Source organism: Lampetra fluviatilis, chromosome 33 (genome assembly GCF_964198595.1).
Source record: "Lampetra fluviatilis chromosome 33, kcLamFluv1.1, whole genome shotgun sequence".
NCBI lineage: Eukaryota > Metazoa > Chordata > Hyperoartia > Petromyzontiformes > Petromyzontidae > Lampetra > Lampetra fluviatilis.
The window spans coordinates 5733059-5757051 of record NC_136307.1 but is presented as its reverse complement, the minus strand read 5'-3'; the positions used below and the strand labels follow the sequence as shown (position 1 = coordinate 5757051).

The following is a 23993-nucleotide window of genomic DNA, read 5'->3' as shown; positions in this document are numbered from 1 at the left end:
GCGAAGGTAAAAGGTGCGGCCTGACAATTCCTTGCTCCAGCGCCACTGCTCTAGAGGGCTGCTCTCTATTGGGTACTTGTTTGGCCTACTCTTCCATGCTAGCTCCGAACAGACGGCCAGTAGGGGCGGGTGTGCAAAGTATGGGAAAGGTCAGCAAATCACAAACAAATTAATATTTTTGCAGATAAAGCCCTTGCGCTATTAGCTTATTTTAAGAAGTGACCTGGCCACAAATGATAGCTCAACGAAGTGGCTAATGTGGTCATTTATAGCAGCCTAGGGGAGGCCCAGGACCGGTTCAGATAATCGTTGCTGGTGTTGGCCGTGAGCGGGAATCGACATCGGTTTGCTGGGTTTGTAGCGCTGTGCACTAACCGCTACGCTACCGCTCCCCACACACATGCGCAGGGCCTACGGGACGCTCCACCAGGAACTCCGGCGGCCGAGGCTACGGCGCTGGTGGCTCGCTGGCGGGAGAGACTACGGCAGCATCGTCGCCTGCAGGCTTTGTCCGGGCCAGGCCACTTGGATAGCAGCCTGGGTCTGCGCAGAACCCCGGAGCCCGGCTCGGAGCCCAGCCTGGTTCGGGGCCTCCTGCCCACGTCACACGCGACACTGCCCCATCAGGCCTGGGCAGGTGTCATCTGCAGAGGCTGAAATCAAACCGCATGGGGCAGCGAAAATATGTTGTTTTGTCCGAAATACCAGGCTAATTCTGGTGGCGGTGAGGTTAAGTGGCTGTCCCCGCCCATGCAAACCAAATATGGCCCATTTACATCTTGTAATTTAATATTGCTTTTCTGTAATACAAAAGGTAAAAGTAAGTTTTCGAATGCACAATCCAATGCTACATTTGCTGCAGAGTACAGTATTACATGAGGAGTGCCTGGTGAGTGATGGTTCTGCGGAGCAGCGACAGAGCCAGCATCGCTGCTGCACGCGCTGTGCCGGTGTCGACTGCGTCAAGGCGTGATCAAAAAATACGCAGCACCCGGGGGGGGGGTTCATCATCCATCCGCAACAGCGTCACGGTATCCCTTGCAGTGCAACAAGAACGCCTCCACATCACCTTTCGAGTCATTCTAACATGCAGATCTGAAAAGGTCAATTATATTTGTTTTAAATGTATTATTCACTCGTTTTAATGTTACTTTTGTACTGTGTTGTGAAAAGTGATATAGGTGTATCATTTTTTGATTAGGAGTAGAGTTGGATTTAATTCAGAACTGAATGCAGAATTTAGTTCTTGCAGAAGCTCCCATTGAGAGACCAATTTGTCTTCTTCGAGGTTTTCCCCAGGCCGGACCCCACAGCGATGGGATTGCTCGAGGTGGAATTGAGAATCTGGAAAATTAAACGAATGCAAAAACAGCAGCACCACCTGCCTCGATTGAGCTCAACATACCCCGAAGGCGTTATTTTTTTTTTTACAAAAACCAACACCAGGTATTGCAGATGCTCATTGTATATGCATTAATTCCCCCCCCCCCCCTTCGCACGTGAAGGGCTCACAAGTAATGTCATCACATCTATCCCTCTATTTAATGAACGAAACACGAGGCTTTCTCCACAAATCTGGCTGTCCGCCTGATGCTAGTTGTAATTTATGGCGAAACTTTGTCAAGATTGTAAATGGTGTGGATTTTCTCTCCAACACATCAGTGTGCTGTACTAGTAACGAATTGGCATGTTCTGTTTACGTGACAAACCTTACTAATTGGCTGTGTTGGGTGGTGGCGGGTTTAACGACGCATTTATATATTTACGCGATCTAACAAAAAACGTACATTATGGAGGTATAGCAGAGATCATCTTTTATTATTGTGTCGTTTGCTCATTTTAAACAACAAAAACCAGCCCTGCTCAGAAAATTACATAAACTTTAAAGTTTCCACATATCCAGACATTTTTATAAAAAAAAAAGCGTATCACATCCAGGCGTAAAGTAGAAGACGGTTTTCAAGCACCACAGCAGTTGGCACTTGGCTAAGATTCATATTTACTCTGCCAAGTGTGACCGTTTACACACACACACAACTCTCAAAAGTCAACACATAAGCCTCTAGTCTTTCATTCATTGCGATGCTAATTGGTAAATACAATTATTACTTTTGCACATGTACAAGCCAGGTTTTCTTCAAAAAAAGCACAATTTGTTAAGCCTTAAAGTTAACAGTAATAAAAAGATACGCTGCGCACGCTCACCTGTGTCAACTCTACGAAACATGGATCCTTAAGCAGATTTCTTAAGCTCCAGTGACCTCTCATCCCCATCATGGTCTGTCTGTCCCCATCTGCCTTTTCACATTCCCGCGTGATCTTCAAATTAGTGAAGCCTTTACACAACCATTTAAGGATCCTTTCGACTGGTAAATAAGGATATCTGCACTGTAGTGGGTGGGGGGGGGAAGGGGGCTTTGAGGTTTGGAGTTTGAGGAGCTCTGATTTAAACGCTGCGGGAGCTAAAAGCGTTACTAAGCATTAATCTATTTTCCAAACGTAATACTTGTTAAAACGTTAGTTACACAACCAACATAAAAAACGCGCAGTTCTAACCATTACTGGCTCCCTGTCTCTTTTGTACTGAGTTTCAACCGATGGATTTTTATTTCCGTTAAATAACTTTTGATACAATGAAGTCGAGATCAAAACAAGCAGTACGCGTCTAGGTTTTAAAGTGTGGGTCAGATGGAAGGGTACTCCCCCCCTCCCACTTTGCAAATGGAACATCCGAGCCAAGCCCGCCCAGGAGGAGGGGGGGCCCTCACAGTACTGGTTTTTCACTGATCATTTTCCGCGCAGAGCCGGAACCAAACCATAACTGCACTGGTATCCGACTCGGGGCCAAGCAGGGCCAGGGTCAGGACTAACGACGCTGCGTCCATTGTGGCACTGGCGCAACTCCCGACACGGCGTCGCCGCGTCATTCACGCGGCGTCTTGAATCCTTGTGTGTGTAAGGCGTCAATGATGCAGCTTCGCTTCTGCAGTGGAAAAACAACTTTGTGCCTCCTGAGTTGTACTGGGCTGCTTTTGGCATGGCCCCAGCATGGCTTGGTTGTACAGTGGAAAAGATTAGAGGGGGGGGGGGGTGGGGGAGAGACAGTTGCCATAGTTTTTTTTTACATAATTCCCTCCCCACCATTGTAAAAAAAAAAGGATTCTGCAAAAAGGACGCGAGACGAAAGGCCGACGACGTGAAGGAAAACTTTTGGACCGTGAGCCAGGTTCTGTCCGGAACCAAGTTGAGTGGGGGGGGGGGGGAATGCCCCCCAGATCACTTCACGAATGCTTCCTTGGGAATATGCCCTGCAGTCTGTCGACGAGAAGATCCGAACCGGAGCGGTGGCCACAGCCGGAACCGGAGCAGCGGACAGCGCCGGGGGAGAGAGAGAGGCGTGCATGGAATGAAAAAGGGAGACAAGCAGTATGATTAGAAGATGCTCATCAAACACGACCGTCCATTTGCAATCCCGCGTATCGGTCAGCGGTGGAGGAGGTGGGGGACGGCACTTACGTTAAGTTGAGTAAAGATTTGTGCCGACCGCTCGAAATCCCAGCTGTGCTGCTGGAGGCATCTGTTGGTTAACGCACACAAAGCAGTGGAGGGGAAACCAGTCAATGCCGCGTATCCATAAACCGGTTTGCAAACCGGGCACTGGTTCCCATTCCCACGGCAGCATGAAATGGTCACGCCCACTCTTAAACTAAACTATTTTATATTTTACCAGGTAAGGCCCACTAAGCTATATAGCTCTTTTTCAGAAGCGACCTGGCCACAAGTGGGTTATCATGTGGAAATGTATAGCAGCCAAATACTCTAAACGCACGTTTCTAAATGTGGAGGGAAAATGCGGATGACCCGCTCTGAAATGTGAGTGGGCCGTGCAGTCCCCTACACTGAGCCACCTGGCTCACTTTCCTATGAGAGCAGCAGACTTTGCGGTGGGCTGACCTCGGACACAGTTGTAACGTCACATGATCAACGCGGCAATGACGCACCGTCAGGGTCGCCTCTTACGGTAAAAGTGTTTAAAAAAAAAACCCCAGCAGAAATTGACAAAATATTCAGATTTTAGTTTGGGATGAGGCAAGCTAAATTCAGCTTATAGTAAACCTCGTTCAAAATAAACAATTTCACTGCCATTTGCCTCCAACTAGAAAAAGAGGAAGAGGCAGGGGAGATGGATTGGGAGAATAAAAGTAGGGCATGCTGGGCAACTGCATCACGAGAGACACGTGCGTGTGGGGAGCAGTGGCACAGCGGTTAGCGTGCTGACCTACAAATCCGGCGACCCGAGTTCGATTCCCACTCACGGCCAACCCCAGTGACGATTATCTGAACCGGTCCAGGGCCTCCCATAGGTCGACTCAGCCTCAACTGAATACCTGGTGTGTAAACATTGCCACTGGGGAGACAAAGGCGGTCGGGCGTGGTGCTGGCCACCCACCCCCTCGTGTACTGTGCCAGCCTTCACAGGTGTCCGCTAACAGCACTTGCCCCAAAAGTTTGTTAAGGTTATATGGGGGACATTTGTCTGTGCGTGTCGTGAGGCCCTGCACACGTGCTCCCCTTGCCCACCTCTGCGACCACTCCAGGTTCATGCCGGACTGCGTGGAGAACGCCTGCAGCATCTCCTGCTGGAGCGGCGTGAGCGTGGGTACGGGGCTGCTCGACGGCGTGGGCGCGGGCATAACGAACGCGCGGCGGATCTCCTCTGTGCTCGCGTTGCGCACAAACAGCTGGTCGTTCACGATGCACAGCCTGACGGCACCATGACAGCATGGGTGGAGGGGCAGGAGGGGGGAGACACGGGGCAGGTTAAGGTTACGAGCGCACAAGTGGAAGGAGCAGCAGAAGACGGAACAGAGGACAAGCAAGCAGGAAAGATGAGGAGCAACAATCGAGCAATGCAAAAACACTTAATGCGGTTCTGACCAAATATGCAATGTAGGACCCTCCCCAAGGCTATCCCATTATAAAGGATTACATGTGTTGCCACCGAAAGTGAATCATCGGCTATTTGCTTGTAGTCATGTATGGATTTTTGTTGTATTTATTAAAGATTGGGGTCTTAGGATTTGCAGTGAGATTATGATGGAGCAGAATTTGTCATCACGCGGAGGCATTTCCACAAAGGAGACACGAGAGTTTTGTGATATGCGGTGGGAGGTAGCTCGGACGGTGAAGTCAAATCAGACAACCGGCTGGTGAATCAGCTCCAAGTCTGTAAACCACATAAAAAACGCTAGGCACAGCATACAGACTTAATTTCCAAAGCACTGATCATTTGCAAGAGGAAGTCACTGGTGGTTGGTGCAGGGAGGGAAACCCTATTTATAGTTATTTCCATTGTCCCTCGCGTGCTTTGTGTTTTTATGCCTCCCATGGAGTGCACTAGGGGGAAGGAAAGGAGGCACACACCCCGTTGCGTGAGTGCTTGCGAGGTGTGTGCAGTACGCTTAAGTGCAAGTGTGTATGGAATGTATCTATGTTTGTTGAACTTCTTTCACACCGTACTTGGCCAACCGTGCTAATCGCGTTGACAGGTCTGTTGCTGTCGATTCACAGCTGTTGGTGTACAGGTTGCCGAGCTGAGAGGCGCATTGTGCAACGTAATATCGCGTCACTAGCAGCGGGGCGAGTGGTTTCGATGCAGGATGGACACGCACACGCATTTCAATTAGAAACCTGAACCACGCCGCAAAAAAAACCCAGTAGAGATGTCACTCAAGACCCTGGCTTTCGCTTCGGGGCTCTGTGTGTGTGAACAATGTGATTTGTAAAGCGTCAGAATGCGAGGCACGTGTGTGCCACGGTGCGTGCCACGGTGCTCAAGACTCACCCGCCGTTGGCGGCCGGCACGGCGAGAAACACCCTCGAGAAGGCCCTCACTGACTCACGGCATTTCCCCTCGGCTGAGCATGCACATTGACAGGTAGAAAGAGTAAAACACGTGGATTTAGAGAACATTCGCAGGTAAACGGTTTCATTCACACTGTTAAGAAAAACAAATGTTCAGCAAGGATGGCCGATAATAAAGAACGCCAATGGAGAGGGCAAGCCAGGGAGTGGAACGAATATGACAAGGCAGCCACCGAGGAGACGGAAGCGATGAAGTCGACTCGTGCGTAGTCGCCGTGTACATTGTTACATCGCAGGGTCGTGAGAAATGGTGATGGCTTGAGGCCTTCATCCAATAGTGGAGTGATCATGGCTGATGGTGACGACGATGAGCATTCACACATGGCACAGGCAACACCGGCATTAGATAACCGCGTTGTGGGCAAATACCACCACAGCAGAAGATCAACTACAATGGTTTGTAGGAAACGTGACGCCAAATGCACCTGCTGTAGTTAAACCACCATTGCATTGCAAATGATGCGACTACTGTTGGTGATGAAACTCATGATGATGTTGATGCCGTGTTGATGCTGATGAATGTGAATAAGGCAGGCACTCACTCTCTTTGAAGAAGCCGTTGACTGTGAAGTTCAGCAGGGACGCCTGTAAAACAGGAGTTTCGAGTCAACATGACCGCTGCCTTACTAAGCAGCAACCCCAGAAGTGGAAACTGCAGGGTTAGGGTCGATGCCAGGGTCAACAGTACGTGGCTGCTCTGACCAGATATATAGTTATCCTGTGCGGAGAGGATAGGTGTAAGTAGCCGTCCGAAGTGAGTTAGGTGATATAGTACCGTGTGTAACGATGTCACGTATGAATAAAAGTGTTTGCCTCCAACCAGTGTGTCTGCAAATGATAACACTACACATATAAGAATGTTGAACTTCTTTCGAAACGTACGTAGCCAACCATGCTTAATCGGAGGTGCGAACGAACAAACAATATGTGGTTAAACATTAATAAGTGGCTGAGCCAGCGAGGGCATGCGGGTTACACGGGGAGGTGGTTTAGCAAAAGATAATTTGGCTCACCAGGTGCACGCTGACGTCGATGACGAAGGAGGGCAAGTCGTGCTGCGTGTGCGGCAGCTCGTTGAGAAATGCCACCACGTTCAGCCGCGTGTGCTTCAACAGCTTCTGTCGCATGACTGCGGGGGAGGAGGGGGACGAGGGAAAGGCGGGTGACAAAACGGCATGAAACGGCGACGCGCGGCAACAGAGCGGGGCGCTCCCTGGCACCAGCCCCGCCAGAGAGATGCGTCATACGCGCTCAGAAACGGGCACTCACTTGGATCTTTCAGCCTCTTGATATTGCGGCTCTCTTTGAAGTACTCGCCCAGGCTGCTTCTGTAGGTGCAAACGTCGATTTGAATATTAGGCAAACTTACTGGCTTGCACTTGCATTCGGAATCGTGTTTCATTTGTCATACACGAAGATATTTTTTCTTATGGTATCAATATATTTTAGCATAAGCCGTTTTTTATATGAACTTGGCAGTCAAGACTTTACTTTGAACATTGAAAGTAATCTTTTAATGGATCGCTTGTGGCCTTGTTCATGCCAGCGAGTACTTATGCTGATTTTGGGCACACAAAGGATCTCATCGTCTGCGGTATACAACAATAGATCTGTCCGTGCGAGAGCCTTGCCATTCAGTGTGTGCGTGTTTGTCTCTCTGGGGCAGCAACTCACTTCGAGGGGTTTTGAGGGCTGTGTGGGATGGTGATGGAGCAACAAGCAGTGTCGTGATAAGCGTTGAGCAGACTCTGGCGGTTTGCAGAATCGTACACGGTGAAGTACCTGCCAATGCACAGCACATGCACACAAAAGCACATTAGTCGGCAGTCCCGGGACATTGCATCGATTCAATAACTGAAATCAATTCTTATGCTCAACAACACGTGGTATGGAATTGAACGTGAGAATTTATTATTTATGCACATTACTTGCAATTATACATTTAGGCTCAAGGAAGAACACCATACAAACAAGACTGAACAAATGGAAACTTTAAATGAGATGATGTGCAATTACATTTATACACAAAGAGTAACACGTGGATTAGACACCATACATAAGGTTAAAGACATCATTGTGTTCAGAACAAGAGACAAGTAGGCTTGGGTAGGGCAGGTTGCTGGAAGGGATGGGCTGGTGGTTGAGACTAACAATGGAGTAGCAGCCAAGGGAGGGAACGCACCCAAGAGTATATCCACGGAGGAAACAAGAGCGATGAAACCAGCTCGCATGCAGGTTATCGGTGGATTATTGCATTGGAGGATCGTTGGAGATGGCGCAATTCGTAAAAGCCTCAAACCCGCAGTGGACTGATCATGGCTGATTATGAAATGTTACATATGGTATTCTCCAAAGTAGAAGTGTTTCTTTCATTATTATTTATTTAATGTACTACTTTTTTTCATTTGCTATTCATTGCGCGCGGTTGAAATCCACATTGCTCAGTCTGTTAGCCGCTGAGGTCATGACGGGTTTCATTCCTGTTGCCGTATAGCACACTACCGTTCTCGTTTGGCTGTAATGTGCACTGATGCCTACTTTATTGAGCCTGATATTGGCACGTAAAATAAAGAATGTTTGATTCATTGGTTCTCCAGGCTTTAGGACGCACCACCTACTGCTGTTTCAAAATACGGAAGAAAAAAGCACATGATATAATCTGGAAAACTTTGCAACACTACAGCATGTATGTGTGTGGTGCCTGGGAAGGTCCCTTACTGCGTGAGAAACCGCAGGATTAGGCTCTTGATTTCATCGTTGGGGAAGTAACCCTCCCTGGTGGGCGGCAGAGTTGTGGGCGCCTCCAGGTCAAACGCGATCGGCGGCGGCAGCTCCTGTCCATCCTGATGGCGATGATGATGAAAATGAGCGATGATGATGGCAATGGTGTTGATGAAGAATATGATGGTGGTGATGATGAAATATTTGATAAGTGGTGATGGCAATAATGAGGATATTAACATGATGGTGACAAAAGTAGCAGTGATGATAGTCGTGATGTGGTGATTATGATGGTGGTGGTGACGATGATGGTGATGAAAATGTGTTGAAAGTGATGATTGTGGTAATCATTCAATGATGAAGATCGTTGTAGTGACGATGGTGGTGTAAATTGATTAGGGTGATAATAGTTTTTGTGATGGCAATGACGGTGATGATGATCGCCAGTTGGGCAAAAACAAAAAAACAGACATTCAACAGCCATCCACGTGCCAATTTGTGTCAGGGTATCATCGATAAACATGACATGTAACATTTCAACACATTTCTTCAGTTTACTTTTTTGGAGAGTTTTAACTGGTGCCCCCCTTTTACCAAACGCTTTCTCCGATTATAAATATCGCAGTGCGAGGTTAGGCTTGAGAGATGACGCGAGGCGGGAAAACTCACCAGCTTCATAAGCTTGGGGAAACGCTGTCGCACGGCGCTGTCGACGCACACACGCACACACGCGTGTAGTCAGAGACAGGACACGAGCACAGGGCAGTGGTGCTCGCTGGCACCGTGACATTCACCCTCGCAGGCCCGCCAAGCCGCCCTACCCGTGGCGTCACTGCCTCACATTTTACCCCCCCCCCCTCCACCGCTTGCCAAGTTACACCCAAGAGTCTCGGAGCTTGCCATCACTTCAGCAAAGTTCATTCTCGTATTAAAGAAAACGTGAAATAAATTAAGTTTTTTTTTTTTACGAGCTGTTAACGCTTCTTGCAGCGCATTTGAAACAATACACTATTTTAAATCATTTTCTTTAATACCGTTGGACTGGATTTTGCTTTAAGCAAGGACAGTATAAGTGGAAAAGACCGATTTGATTACCCCCTTTGTGATTACCATTTGTGTACACAAACCTGCGTCACTGACTGCCACCATATTAAGCCCTTGCTGCCTCCTGTGTTGCTTTACTGTGACCTGGGTCGTGAGCAGTGATTGCTGCACTTAGATCACAATGATTGAATCACGAGCATGATTTTGCGTGCTCAATATAACCTTGCCATTGCAATGGCACGGATACTAAAGCATAAAAAGTTTCTCGTCCAACAGAAAGCAGCAAGTGTCGAGAGAGACCCCGACTTCCTGGGCTACGTTACGTACTCACCACTGCCAGTCACCAGTCGCGACAAGCGATTCCTACAACCACACTCACACTGCAACTGGAAAATACGACACGAAGGCAGCCGGGCGGCCAGGCAGGCTGGGTGGGCGCCGTTCCAAGAACTGCGGCACCCACGCCACTTTCTGCTCATCTCCGGTAGGGGTTGCGGTGACGTGGGGGCGTCAGGAAAGGGTACACACGTGGGTAAAGCTGTGGGACGACACACTGCACTCCGCCACCCTCAACGTTCACAGCAAAAAAGCAGGTGAGTGACCAAGACGGCGCTGAATCTGCAAGTGAGAAGAGCTCCAGTGAAGGTCATTCCAGTCATCGGAAAAAAAAGAGTGATGTGGACGATGGAAAGAAAATGGAGGCAATCGCCATTCCAGCCAGGTCAACAGGGAAAATAACAAGTTGCTTAATTAACAAGTGTCTCCTCTGTCCACAGTGCCCTTTAATAACCCGTGGAATGCATTAAAACTAGTCTGCCTGTTACTGCAGGCATCGGCCTCTTTCGGGGTCTGTCAGCCCAACCCCACCGTGGTGCTGCAGGCTCAGCTAAGGTGGGGGATAAGCGAGGGTACGGGCTTGGCCTAGTTTCCCAGCAAGATGTGGTCGTCATGGTTCCATTGTTGTAACACTGCCACTGGTGGTGGCAGTAGTCAGATGGTGGTGGGGTCACTGTCGGTCATTTTCACAATCAGAGCAGCCGCGCCTCTCCGCACCAAACAGGGCTCTATGCCATATGCGGCCAGAGCCCAGACCACCCCTGCTGCACTCCTCCGCCGCCATTGCATCGTGGGTACCTAGTGTAGCGGCAAGCGCCCCTCACGTGGCAACGCCGGCCCCAAACCGAGCGGATTAACATGCGCCTGGGGACGATGTTCGACGATCGCAGTGAAGAGAAAAGCGGCGGGTGAAAGGGTGAAGCAGCGTGACAACGATAGGCGGGTGAAGGGTGCCGACGGTGAGTGGGACCCTTGTGGCAGAGGGGGCAGCAGGGGCAGGGTCGTTGCACGGCCGCGCCTGTCTTAGGTTGTCCCTCGCCATGAGGGATCTTACCCGTCCTCGGCTAACAGGCCTTCCTCAACGACCCTGTGTGGTTGCGGTGGCCGGGCCTGCACGGGCACGCGGCAACATGAGGGGCAGCTTCCTTCAGGACTTCTTCTTAAGCTTCTATTTTCCACCATCGTCTCCTCTCCTTTGATTGCCGAGGCTCGCGACGCAAGCGTTGTTGTTATGGAGACAGGCTGACCCTCCCGGGACGTTCCCAGCGTTCGTTTAAAACGGAACGAGCCACAACAATGGGCACTTTTATTCCTGCCATCTCTGGGTGCCAGCCTGGTGGCAGTCTTTTCCTTCCCACTGCTGGTATCTTTACCTGTGTCTGTTATAATAGTCATAATCATTTCAACTTATGAGCACAGTATTCACTGACTCTCGAAGAGAGAGAACAACTCAGAGGCACAGTAACAGAGAACGCCTTTTTCCTTCTATAGGTTTACCTTTCATCATTAGAAATTAAAAATACTTCCATCCTGTTGACTAGGCTGAAAGTATCGAGTGCACATCATGAAGTGGAGAATGAGATGAATGTCAGAAGAAACGAAGGCAAAGTAGGCTTTCAGAGGAAAATTACAAATGAAATAATTTTAAGGACAAAACTTTAACAGAATTGGAAAGGTTGCAGCTGTGAAAATGTCCCCAGGCCTCACAGCTTCACCTGTCGGCATGAATGAAACCAATGTTAGCAGGTTCACCGGTGAGAGATGGGAGGCACAATCACGACACAAAGGCCAGAAAACAGACGGCGGTGGTCGAGACAAACCACGCAACACGCTTACAAACACCAAGTCAACAGCACGGATGTAGATGTCCTGACAAGACTGCTCACAAATTAGCAAAAGCGATTCACTATTACTTCTCGCGTGACAGATTAAAATCTGTGACCTTTGGAAAATAATAAACGCAGCGCACGAGAAGGCATGCATCTCTTACAACGACTACTTGAGCAAGTTATTAATTTACGGAGAACCCAGCTGTAGAATGCTCGGTGGGTCTGAGGGATGAGGTAACTACGGCAGACATACAGCAGGTCCAAGAGCGTGACAATAAGGTGATGGTGTAAGTTTGTTAAGGATGAAAACTTTGGCGCATCTTGATTAGTCGATGGCAACCGCTTCTTTCCGAATATTTTTCAGTTGTCTATTCGACAACTGAAAAACATTCGACGACCCAGGGTAAAAAGGAAACGTATATCAGTGTACAGTGTTGCGCCTTCTCTAAACAAATCACACAACTCTTCTCGATCTGTGTGTGGCAAGAGTGTGACTGCCAGTGGGCGTAGGGGAGCGGGCGGGCGGGGGAGCGGGCGGGCGAGCGAGCTGACGGGCGGGCGACCTGGCGACAATGCATGCCCCACGGTTCACAGCAGCGGCACGGGGATACGGTACCTGATGTAGGCCGACTGGTCACGGAAGGAGTCGCACAGCGAGTTGCCGCTCAGCCACAGCTCCTCCAGCTTGAAAGCCTTGATCCGGTCCAGATCGCGTTCGGACTTGAGCTACGCAATATGCATACCATTTGCATACGATTAGTGGTTTGAATGGCCACACCTGATGTCAGATTACCAACTTAACAAGGAGATCAACACGCGTTGATCTCTGGAATTAGTTAATTAGCAGTACGAAGATTGATGGGTGGATGTCAGAGCAATATGTGTTTTCCTATTTTAAAATAGTTTGCTGTGTTGTGGTCTAGGTCTCCTAACTTTTAAACAAACCTTTCATAAAAATTTGTGGTTTAGACAGGTTAATCCCAAATAGCTTCGTAACTTTAAACAAAAATTTTGTTTACATTGGACCATCTTTAGTTGAATTATAGTGCCTCCTAACCCACATCTGATACCCAAGAGATATAAATGCTTGCAGAAAACTGTTCAAAGCTCAAAAAACATTTCCAAGATGTAAGGCATGCATTAACCCATTAAATTCACCACACTCACAGTGCATGTGATAATTCATTATCTAACAAAATGAAAAAAAAATGCTAAAGCAGAAACAAAACTACACAACATTGGAAGACCAATAGAAACAATATTGATTCTTGAATCGAATTTGGTTAAAGATACATTGAATCACTGTCAGGATGAGATTAATAATGACAAGATGTGGGTCAGAAAAAATGTGACATGATCAGTGGAGAGTGGCGGTCGTACGCACCTCGTTTCTGGAGAGGTTCATGGTCTTCAAGGACGGCGTGTGCTGGGCCAGTTCGGCCAGGTCGTCCAACCGGTACAGGCGATTGCTGCTCAAGTTGAGGGACATGATCTGCAGGAGCGGAGGGACAGGGAGGCACAGCACGTTTACAAATTTCCATCAATGTGGACAGATTGTGCATCACATTCATACGGGCTCCGACCCCATTGCAAACCTTTCAGTAGCAGAGGCAACAATGCAACATTTTTGACCCTTCATCAGCAGTTTGGTTTTATCTCGAGTTGACAGGAAGTTATGATCGCTGGGTACAACATGGGCTGTAATAATGGCAAAGCACATGCCCACTTACGGCTGTTGACACATGCCTCTAATCTACCATTTTGGAGAGGTTTGGTGCATCACATTAATCTTCGCAACTCCCATATCTATGACTGAGGTGGCTAGGAAATGGCAGTACAGAAAGTGGATTGAATCGAATTGTGCCTAGCTTTGAGTGTTATCCCCTTGTATGTTTAGCAGGTGTTCCTCTGGCCTATTATACATATTTTCTTATATCTAAAGATAGTGCTTATAAGGATGATTGCTTTAATATGTGCTCATTCCTACACCACTGCCTATGATCAAATTATCCTGAATGTGCCCAATATAGGTGAATCTCGGAAGATAAGTGAGTTAAGCATGGTTAAAACTTGTGGACGTGGGGCTGCCAGATGTGGCCAAAAGATGGCAGTGCTGAGCGTCACACAACGCATCCCCCTCCCTTCGTGTACGGCGTGGTGAGTTTCCTCCGGGTTCTCCAGTTTCCTGATAATGTTAAATACACATGAACTGAATAGGCCAAATATCTGAGCGGAGGACCTTCCTAAAAAACATGAAAACTCAAGGAGGCGTTTCTGGAAAAGCAAAAGGCATTAATATTATTTAAGGAAGATGTCTGTTGAACGTCTTTTGCCCCGTACAAAGCCAATTCCACTAACTGGAGGTGCAAAACCCCAACAGATCTTTTATTGTGGACACATGAAGGCTGCGTTTAAAGGGATGCCCAAAACGTGCTCATTCCTAATGAAGGCTTCATTTCACAATGCCGATAGCACATGTGAAATAAAGAAAAATACAAAAGTAACTCTTTGGTTCTTTCGGTAAAGTAACGTAGGTATAAAATAAAATAAATCACGACGTTTCGATTGCAACACAAGCAATCATCATCAGGTGTGAAAACCACAGTAAAATGTTTTTCTTTATCTTGCTGTGGTTTTCCCACTTGATGATGATTGCTAGTGTTGCAATCGAAACGTCGTGATTTATTGTATTTTATACCTACGTGACTTTACCGAAAGAACCAAAGAGTATGGATTCCTGCAGTCACGAAAGCTTCAAATCTAGATGAATACAAAAAGGTTGACGTGAGGAGAGGCCGTACCGTGGGGATGTTCTCGCTGATGATCTTGGTCACCGCGTCCATGCAGCTCTTGCGGTTCATAACCAAGTCAACGCCTCGGGCCTGCAGCTCTGGGAGGACAGCACACAAGACATTGTGCAACTGAGGACCATGTTGGAAAGTAGGCACGTAACGGTTCAGTAATTGATGCATTAAAATTATATTCTCACTCTCATGATACAAGAACTAGACTGCTCATACGTGGAATTACAACCTCACAAAATAACGTTCACGTGTTACTTTTATGTTAACGGAATGAACAACACACAAAAGATTAGTCAGTTATATAAGAGCCATTATAAACAATACATAAGTCAATCAATCCCTGAATTAAATAGTATCCTTTAATCGTGATCATTTATAAAAGCGCAAGAGGTGATGTGGTAAACCACTAAATACTTTGTGAAGTGTGAATTAATATATATTTCTTAAAAGAAAATTATACGTAATTTTTGTGAGTTACCTTCATCATTTCTTATTCCATTCAAGTCTAGGGCTTGTTCAGCAGGTTCGAACCTTCTGCTTAAACATTCCTAGACAAGATACAAGCACAGACACACACACAGCGTCCAATACCTACTGTAATCACCCAGGAATGTCCTTAACGCTTGTGACGTCACTCCACATCGCCCAGCCCCCTCATTAATATTCATGCACAGATGACGTCCTCCAAATGGACACCCACCCACCCTCATTAATAATCATGAGCAGGTGACGTCACTCCACATCGAACAGCCCCCCTTAATAATAAGCAGGTGACGTCCTCCAAATGGGCACCCCCCCATTATTATCTACTATAATTAGCCAAAAATGTCTGTGTGCAAGGCTCGTGACGTCACTCCACGTCGACCAGCTCCCCTCATTAATAATCATGCACAGGTTACATTCTCCATATGGACCCCCCCCCCCCTCATTAATAATCATTCACAGGTGATGTCCTCCAAATAGACACCCCCACCCCCCATTCATAATTAGCGGGTGACGTCACTCTACATGGGAGGCCGAGGCGCCTCCTCCCCCCTCCTCGGCATCAACTTACAACCCTCACGACAAAGGCAGAATCCTCACGTCACGAGATCTCCATAACGCTATTGAGATATCAAAGTAAAAAGAACGTAATGATGAACAAGGGATTATAACCTTAAAATTAAATAGGTCTGTGTCACCGCGCCCTTGCAAATTGCACACACACATTAATGCAATGAATATCACGTCAGTCTGCTTTTCGCTTGCAAGTTTGAGATTTACTGCAATACATCCGTCCTCGGACGGGCAAAAGGCGAGTTTTAGTATCATCTGCGAGGACAAAGGTTGCTAACAAGCACCAATTACGGCAAATGGCATTACCCAAACACTTGCAAGGACACTCATAGCTGGCTGCCTTTGCCACTCACGATGCTATGTTGTTTACATAAGAGCGCCAGATGTTTTTTTAGGTCAAGCTGACCAAACTGAGATGTTAATTTCTAAAGGAGTATGGCCATGGTTGCCAGGACCACGGTACAGTGTGCTCACTCAACTACCACATCAAAGACACAACGATTCTCCATTGAAAATTCCAGACTATCGAGGCAAGTGCTGTTATGGCTCACAAGAGCAGAAAGTGGTTTACACTACACCCAGGTGCATTTGTCTCTCAAATGCTGATATTTACACACCTCAACAGGTATTTGTTTAGGTCTAAGTGTAACTAGGGGAAGTTCATGATAGGTTCAGATGAAAATACCACTTGCCACTGATGTTGCACATGGTTTGAAATCTAACTTTGATGACTAATCCACTATTCCACCACTCTCCACACACATAAAGATCCCCCCCATAGCCATTAAAGACTGTTCTTAGATTTTTCGGTAAAGTCGGAGTGGTAGCTCCTGCAATCTCTCATTTACTTGATACAGCTGTCGTGGCTGTGACGGTCCCACCTGAAGACGGAAGCTTGTGTTGCCTCCGAAACGTCGTGATTTTTTTTTTATTTTACTTTTTTAATGTTTTACCTACGTGACTTTACCGAAAAAATCTAAGAATATGAATCCTTGCAGTCACGAAAGCTTCAAATCTACCATTAAAGACTGTTTGGGCAAGAAGCTGCGAGTAAGCATCTATTAAGACTGGGACAGTGCACGAAGGGGTGGTGTGGTTAGCACCATTCCCTGTGTTAATGTTCGCTTACAACACCAGGTATTGTCATGTAGAGTTAAGTCGCCCCAGACGAGGTCCTGGACTTGTTCAGATAGGACTCGGATGTGACTCGTGTTTGCCACGAATTGAAGTAGGACTTTCGGATTTTTAACGCAGTGTGTGAGCACACAAAGACACACACACACACATGCAGCATCGTTTCACACGTTGCAGGTGGTTGCCGACCATGTGCATGACCTCCTCACCTTGATGTGCTGCAGATCCTCCTCTTTCAGGTCATTAAGGAGCGATGGCGGTGGGCCCGATTGGTTCATTACAACAGCGACCTACAAGCGGAGGAGGGAGCGGCCACACTGATTAGCTTGCCACAGGGATTACAGGCACACTCTGCCGTTATTTAAACTTAATGTTGTTCATCCAATAGGCAAATAATGATGCATCGATTCTTGTGTTCACACTACTTGCAGCAAATAGTGTGCGTGTGAGAATGAATTGTAATTTATGCAATAGGTAAAACAAAACTGTACTCATAACACAAGTACAAAACATGTGAATTGATTTTGATTTGAATCTTAACTACCCCCAACAAGTTGAATTACCAGACTCATAATTTAATTAAAACATATTTTAATTTATGATTGTGAAACGTGTTGAATGGATGCAGAGGTCACATAGAGAACATATACAAATAGAAAAATAAATTATTCTTGCACTTATGACTCAATGCACGCATTGTAGGTATAGGAATACATATTCATTGATTACGTCAATATCCCATGACCTGCAGTTCACTTTGGTGGAAATCTTAAAAGGAGATACCTTGAAAGGCTGCATCAGGATAATCATACTGTCCTTCATCCAGGAAAACATCACTGAGCTTCAAGACACTTAAAAGCGGGTGGTGCTGTTTGCCGATAGGTGAACTGGGTGGTAAACCAACGGTTTAGCCGATGCACTTACCTTAAAGTTGTCGGTGTCCACTATCTGTCGCGAGATGCTCTTCAGGGCTTCGGCTGCCGCGCGGTCCTCCAAGTGGAACACTGCCCGCTTGTCTTCATAGTGGAACTAAGGAAGGACATGCACACATACACACATGTGAGCGAGCATGCGTGTATGTGGACTCTGTTTTTATAGAGATTACCAGAGCTATGGTCATCGGCATAACATGGTTGGCATGGGCCCTGGTGCTAGGAATGCAAGTAGTGAGGTTAACCTGTCCATATTCTCCCTTCTTAGCTAGGAGAATGGGCCTCTTTGGCCTGTGGGCCCTGGTGCAGTTGCACCTGCCTAGCCACTCGATGGCTATGTTGTCAGAATTATGTGGAGCTAAGGTTACAAAATTATAATTTTTTTCAGGATATGGAGATCTTGGCCTAGGTGCAGGCATGGACTCCAAGTCATTCACAAATCGCAAAAAACTCAACATTCGGCAGCAAAACTACATTGAAAGGAAAGGCATGTAATATGCGACGTTTCGGCCAATGGCCAGTCCGCATACAACAGACCATTTAAAGTAAAACACGAGATTCATGTTAAATTAATTTCACATTAAAACCAACTGGTATGTGATATCAGGCAAAATTAATATTATGAATGTGCTTTACAATCCAGATCATGGTAGTAATTTACATAATGGTTTGACTTAACAAAGCTCCCTTAAGCAGATTTAAAGACAATGGATCCTGAAAAGGTGATCCTGTGGCGATAATGCCACGAGGAAGTAATCAAGCAATTGTGAGATTATTATTATTGTTGCAGATTAAATGCTCGACAACAAAGAGCCCTGACATTATTATCATCCATTGTCTATCCTCTGCTGGGTGAATATGCCCCTCATCTCATTGTCATCCTTCATGGTCCTGCAATGCTACACAATTATTTCGTATTTTTTTACAAATGCAGGGTTTACAATTCACTGTGCCACTGCATCTAAGCCTCAAAAGTCTTGAAGACTCGGTGCAACTGCTTGTGGCAACAAGCCATGCAAAATCTTGAATTCTATGTCATGTCTACTTAATTCTTCCTGGCTTCAAGGCAGCAAGTGTGGGCAAGCATGTCCTAACCTGCTGACACATCAGCACCTCTGAGAAAGTTGATGCTGGCCACGGCATATAATACTCACAGATGTGCACTTAACACAACATCCAAGGGACTGCATTAGTAGTCTCTGAATTTCAGATGTCAGAATGTATTAAGTATAGCCTGGGGGGAGCAGTTGAATATTCATTAGCACACAGTGCTAAAAATTCAGTGATCTAAGTTTTATCTGGGAAGTGGGCCCCTGTCCTTCACCAACCCACACTAACCAGCATGGTAAAGTACTGTCATATAACCCCCACAATTGACACGGTATAAAGGCCTATATCCAACAGTGGACGACAAAGGGCTGTATATTATTTCTATAATTAAGCATCGCCTATCAAGATTTGTAAGGCACAATATGCTCTTGTATGTTCAAAACTATAAGATCATAATTAATTAGGGTAGCAACACAAAGCTGCTGTGAAGGAAAACAAAAGCTTTGCATGTTGTACCAACAAATCCCATGTTTGGTGCCTGACGTTCGGCATGCAACTGACAAAAGCCACTACTTTAAACTGAAAGCATCATTGTTGTGGTCGTTGTCGCGACACAATCACAGTACAACCTCGAGCACTGAACCAATGGCAAATTGACCAGACTTAGGGGGGACCTATTACGTTGTTCACAGCAAGGTAAGAATACGAAATATGCCCATTGTAGCCATTTCAAAATTGATAAGACTTGGGGAAAGTTATGTTAATGAGGATCATTTGAAGGCTGGGACAGTCCACGAGGTGGTATAACCATCACCATACCCAGCCACTTTTATCTCCCCAGTGCTGATGCTTACAAACCACATCAGGTACACTCAATTAATGTTGAGTCGACCAGGACCTGTTCAGATAGTCACCACTGTTGGTCACAGCCATGAAATCAAACTCAGGTGGCCGGATTGTTAGCGGGGAGACCAGGCGCACAACAAAAACAGCCATTCGTTACTAAGTGGCAGTGACATCACCAGTGTTTGTACAAGGTTGGGGGCAGTTCGAGGCCACACGAATACAAACATACCTGCACGGGAGTAAAGGGCGTGGAGGAAGCCTGCTGCAGCGACTGCAGAAGCCACATCTTGTTGTACTTTTTTCCAAAGGGAATCTGGTGCACACACGAAACAGCAACAACGGGGCGCTGTGAGTGAAATATTTGTGCCAAGAAGGGCGTCAGGTGTTTAAGTGAAAATAAAATGTACTTGACTTGAACACGATGCTAGGCCACATGTAAACATATATGGGTGCGTGCACAGCTCTGCATTCGTCAAATAAAAAGTCAAAGACATTTCAACATTTTAAAAGTAAATATCTGTATGGAATGCCAGTGGTGCAGGTGTCACATTGAAAAATAAAATGTAATGTTACTATGTTCTCACCTCCTTAAAGAACGTTCAATGTTAATCAAATTAAATTCAACACTTAGCATACTTATTTGAATTTGTTTTAACTATTGACACCTCTATCAGCAATTGCACCCCCTCTATGAATAAACAGTAACATTACAATTGGACGTTTAATAATTCACCCCCACAATGTTTCACAAATTGTCATGTTTTTGGGTCATCACACAAGAATACATTTTTGGTCTGTTTTCCTGTTTCGGTGTATTGTAAAAAAATTCTACTTCATTTGTAGTTTTGTTAAATTTATAAAAATAAACAATAAAGATTCGCATATCGATTATAGAAATTATTATCTTTCCTCATATGCATAATTCAATGTAGATAGCATAAGTGTAATAATTTAGTTTAATCAAATGATGGATTCAGTATCACACACCTATTTCCAACTACCTCATGCACCTTAATTGACTTGGTGATTCATGGGTTGTTTTGGCTGGCAGCACTGGGACATGAGTTACAGCACTGCAAGGCTCAAAGACTACAATCAGATTTCAACCTCAACTCATTCCCATGTTACATATTGAATTCTGGGATTCCAGACATTTTGATAGGGAAATGTGAGCATGTGTTGTTCATCCTAAAAATAGCCCTTCTTAACTACCCCTCCCTTTCCCTTTTTCATCCTTATCAGCCCCTTTTTCTCTCTGATTATATTTCTGTGGACTTCAAATTGACACTAAACATTCCCGGTGTAATAATGCACGTGATGCAGATGTGAAAGACAGTGCATGCAGCCAGTGTTATTTTAAACATTAAAATTTTGGTAATTACTGTTGGGAGTTCTGGAATATAATTAAAACCCAAATAAACATGTCATGAAAATCCTATTGGTGCAACTGTCGACTTTTACAATCAGCATCTCATTCTCAAAACCCTGCTGTCCCAGGTGGTCCATCTCCACGTGCCTGGGCACTTGCTGCACTTACCGTGATTTTGTACCACGACGACCGCTCCCTGTGGCCTCCGCTTGTGCTGTGTGACGGTCGCCCGCCGTACCCCGTCGAATCGGGACGGAAAGTGACCTCAACGGCCGAGCGCCGGTGGTCTGTCCGCTGCTGCTGCCGCCACCGATTGGGATTGGTCGAGTACGGTGTGCTGGTGACGCCAAGCCAAGTGCGCCACAAAAAAAAACACAGAAAATGACAGCACGCTGCGGTCAGCAATCAGTCACGAGGAAGCACATGCACTTTTGCCTGAGCTGGCATTAGGCCCAATTATAGGCTAGAATTGTTTAAATATCACTCGCCATAAACAGGAAAACAACTCATTTCAAATGGATCATCGTGCAGTGTGCCAACCACTACGCCACCACTCTTCACACCACTTCTCACACATGTGTGCGCACTTGGAATAATACGTACAATCGCGCCCGTGAAGTTGGCATATCTTCCCACATGTCCACGTCATCATCGTCATTCAGATGGGAGCGGGGGTTTGGGCCACCTATTCTTCCACCTCCACCGCCCCTGCCGCTGCCACCGCCGCCACCACCACCGCCGCCGCCGCCACCTCCGCCTCCATTATTCCTCCCTTTCCGATTTCCCCTAAAGTATCCATGTCCACTTCTTCTGCCGCCGCCACCACCGCCGCCGCCGCCGCCGCCACCACCACCGCCGCCACTGCTGCTTCCTCCACCGCTAGAGCGTGCAGGGGACCCCGACGACCTCCCATCCATGTAGAGTCTAGGGCCTCGACCCCTGTTCCTCCGGTCCACAGCCTGGGACCCCGTGCGATCGTCATGTTCTGTGCACACAGAATGGGAAAGTGGAGGAATGGGACGCCAAAGAGTTAATTAATTCAATGGTTGAGAATGCAGATCTAAAACAATACTCTAGCGCACAAGATAGTGCTATTGAAGTGGTCAGCGAACCGAGCGTTGAATCTGGCTAAGTTAGTTTCCTAGTCACCACGACTAACATGTGTCAATTGATATATAAACCGGTTCTAGATCCATCATCCCTCCACCAATCCGCACCGAGAGTGAAGTATGGCTAAAAAACCAGTCAATTTAAATGACAGTGCATACATCATCAGTTGTGTTTTTTGTTTGCATTCTGACCGCAGGTATTGTGGTCAATGCAAACATGACTCCTTGTAAAAAAAAAAGTGTCAGTTTTGTTGCCAGATAAAAGGGTAAAAACCAATTATCATAGTTTGCTACTGGCAAAGGAGGTTCCAATGGTGGTATGGCTAATAACCCCCACGATTGTCACGGCCTGGGAGGGAGGCCTTCTAGCACCTCCGAGTCCCGTACCTCCGATTACAAGGTTGGCTATGTATGGTGCGAAATAAGTTCAACAATGCAAAGGTCTGTAAATTCATCTTCTTGGTTCTTTCGGTAAAGTCACGTAGAAGGGAAATAATAAAAATAAAACTTAATAAAATAAATTGTTTTATATCTTGATACAATCAATCGTTAATCCTAACGACCACTGCTGCCAAGCTGATAGTGTTCAGAGTGGAAGAGTGCCAAGGGTTATATGTTAAGAATGACAGTTTGGAGTTTGTTAGATATTGATTGCATAAGATGTGCGTGCATGGGATGAAATTAATTAAAATATTTGTACTTTACCAGGTAAGACCCACTGAGCTATTATAGCTTTTTTTCAAAAGCGACCGGACCACAAATGATTGTCCGACTAAGTGGCTTATCACGTGGAAAAGTATAGCAGACAAATGCTCGAAAAGCATGTTTATAAATGTGGAGGGGAAAAAGAACCGGAGGGTCCGGAGAATAATCCACACGACTGCAGGTATGTAGAGCCAGACAAATTCCAAATTTACAGTCGTCGGGGTCGGGATCGAACACACGACCTCCCTCCCGTATACCAGGCGAGGGAGATAACATCTTGATACCGTGCCACCCTACACAGTTGTAATTGTGTAGCTATTAATGTAAAGCCCAACGGCGGATGAGCGTCCCCTTTAGAGAGGGCTCTAGATGGCTTTATATTATAAGAACATCGCAGGTGCTCCAATATGCAATACATGTACAGCTCTTTTAGAAATCCACTGCTGGATGAGGGCTTTCACACGCCGTGTGGGTCATGGGGTGGGGGGTCACATTTGCTCATATCTCGCCACCGCATATAGGAGGCACGTCGATTACTCTACCAACACGGGTACATAACACGACGGTGTCTGTTGGGAGGGGATGATAATGATGATGATGGTGGTCGTTGGTTAAGAATTAACGACAGAGCAACAGCCAAAGCGAGGCGTAGAAGCGCCAAGAACGCGCACGCAAAACAATCACGGGAGCCGTGGAATCACCATCGTGGGTAGGTGCCGACGCGTGATGTTAAGCCGCGAGGGACGGCGGTGTGACTGGTGTAGGGGGAAGGGAGATGCGATCATCTAGCAGTAGCTCGACCACGGTTGACAGGAGTTGAGGGAGGTGATTGCAGAGGCCTTGGGCAGGCCTCGCCTGACTCACCGCTATAATGGCGCCCGTCGAAGAACTGATCCGCGTCTTGCTTCTGCGACATCTTTGAAGGTTATTAAATTTAAAAAAACAACCACCGGTTACTCTTGTAGCTAGCTCGAACTCCGAAGACAACGTTTTCCGCTGTGGGTTTCGTGTGTGTTATATCTTGATATTGACGAAAGGTTATTTTGCTTCGACGCGCAACGGAAGCGGGAACGATTGCGGGGGAAAGCCCGTCAACCACCTCTCTGTGCTCGAGTCTCGCGGACGGAAGTGAA

At 46.6% G+C, this 23993-nt stretch overlaps 2 protein-coding genes across 6 annotated transcripts in view; one reads left to right on the top strand and one right to left on the bottom strand.

The window, feature by feature from the left end:
- Nucleotides 1-1815, top strand: part of LOC144943975 (uncharacterized) — a 16396-nt gene extending 14581 nt beyond the window's left edge. For 3 of the 5 annotated variants that reach the window (XM_078871895.1, XM_078871896.1, XM_078871900.1), the window contains one exon: nt 409-1815. In XM_078871895.1, coding sequence (XP_078728021.1) covers nt 409-657 — 249 coding nt within the window. In that variant the 3' untranslated portion in view covers nt 658-1815. The remainder of the gene's footprint in view (nt 1-408) is intronic. The other 2 variants (XM_078871898.1, XM_078871897.1) reach the window with 1 other exon arrangement.
- NXF1 (nuclear RNA export factor 1) lies at nt 1803-23993 on the bottom strand. The gene is made up of 20 exons (XM_078871904.1): nt 23725-23993; nt 21650-22031; nt 21215-21383; nt 19907-19990; nt 17774-17878; nt 17059-17139; nt 15138-15207; nt 14657-14745; nt 13240-13347; nt 12472-12581; nt 9316-9352; nt 8644-8768; nt 7600-7707; nt 7195-7253; nt 6939-7054; nt 6468-6510; nt 5846-5918; nt 4582-4764; nt 3517-3577; nt 1803-3315 (listed from the first exon to the last, which is right to left on the bottom strand). Exons 1-20 carry the CDS (start codon nt 23774-23776, stop codon nt 3277-3279), a joined length of 2094 nt encoding a protein of 697 aa, XP_078728030.1. The 5' UTR covers nt 23777-23993; the 3' UTR covers nt 1803-3276.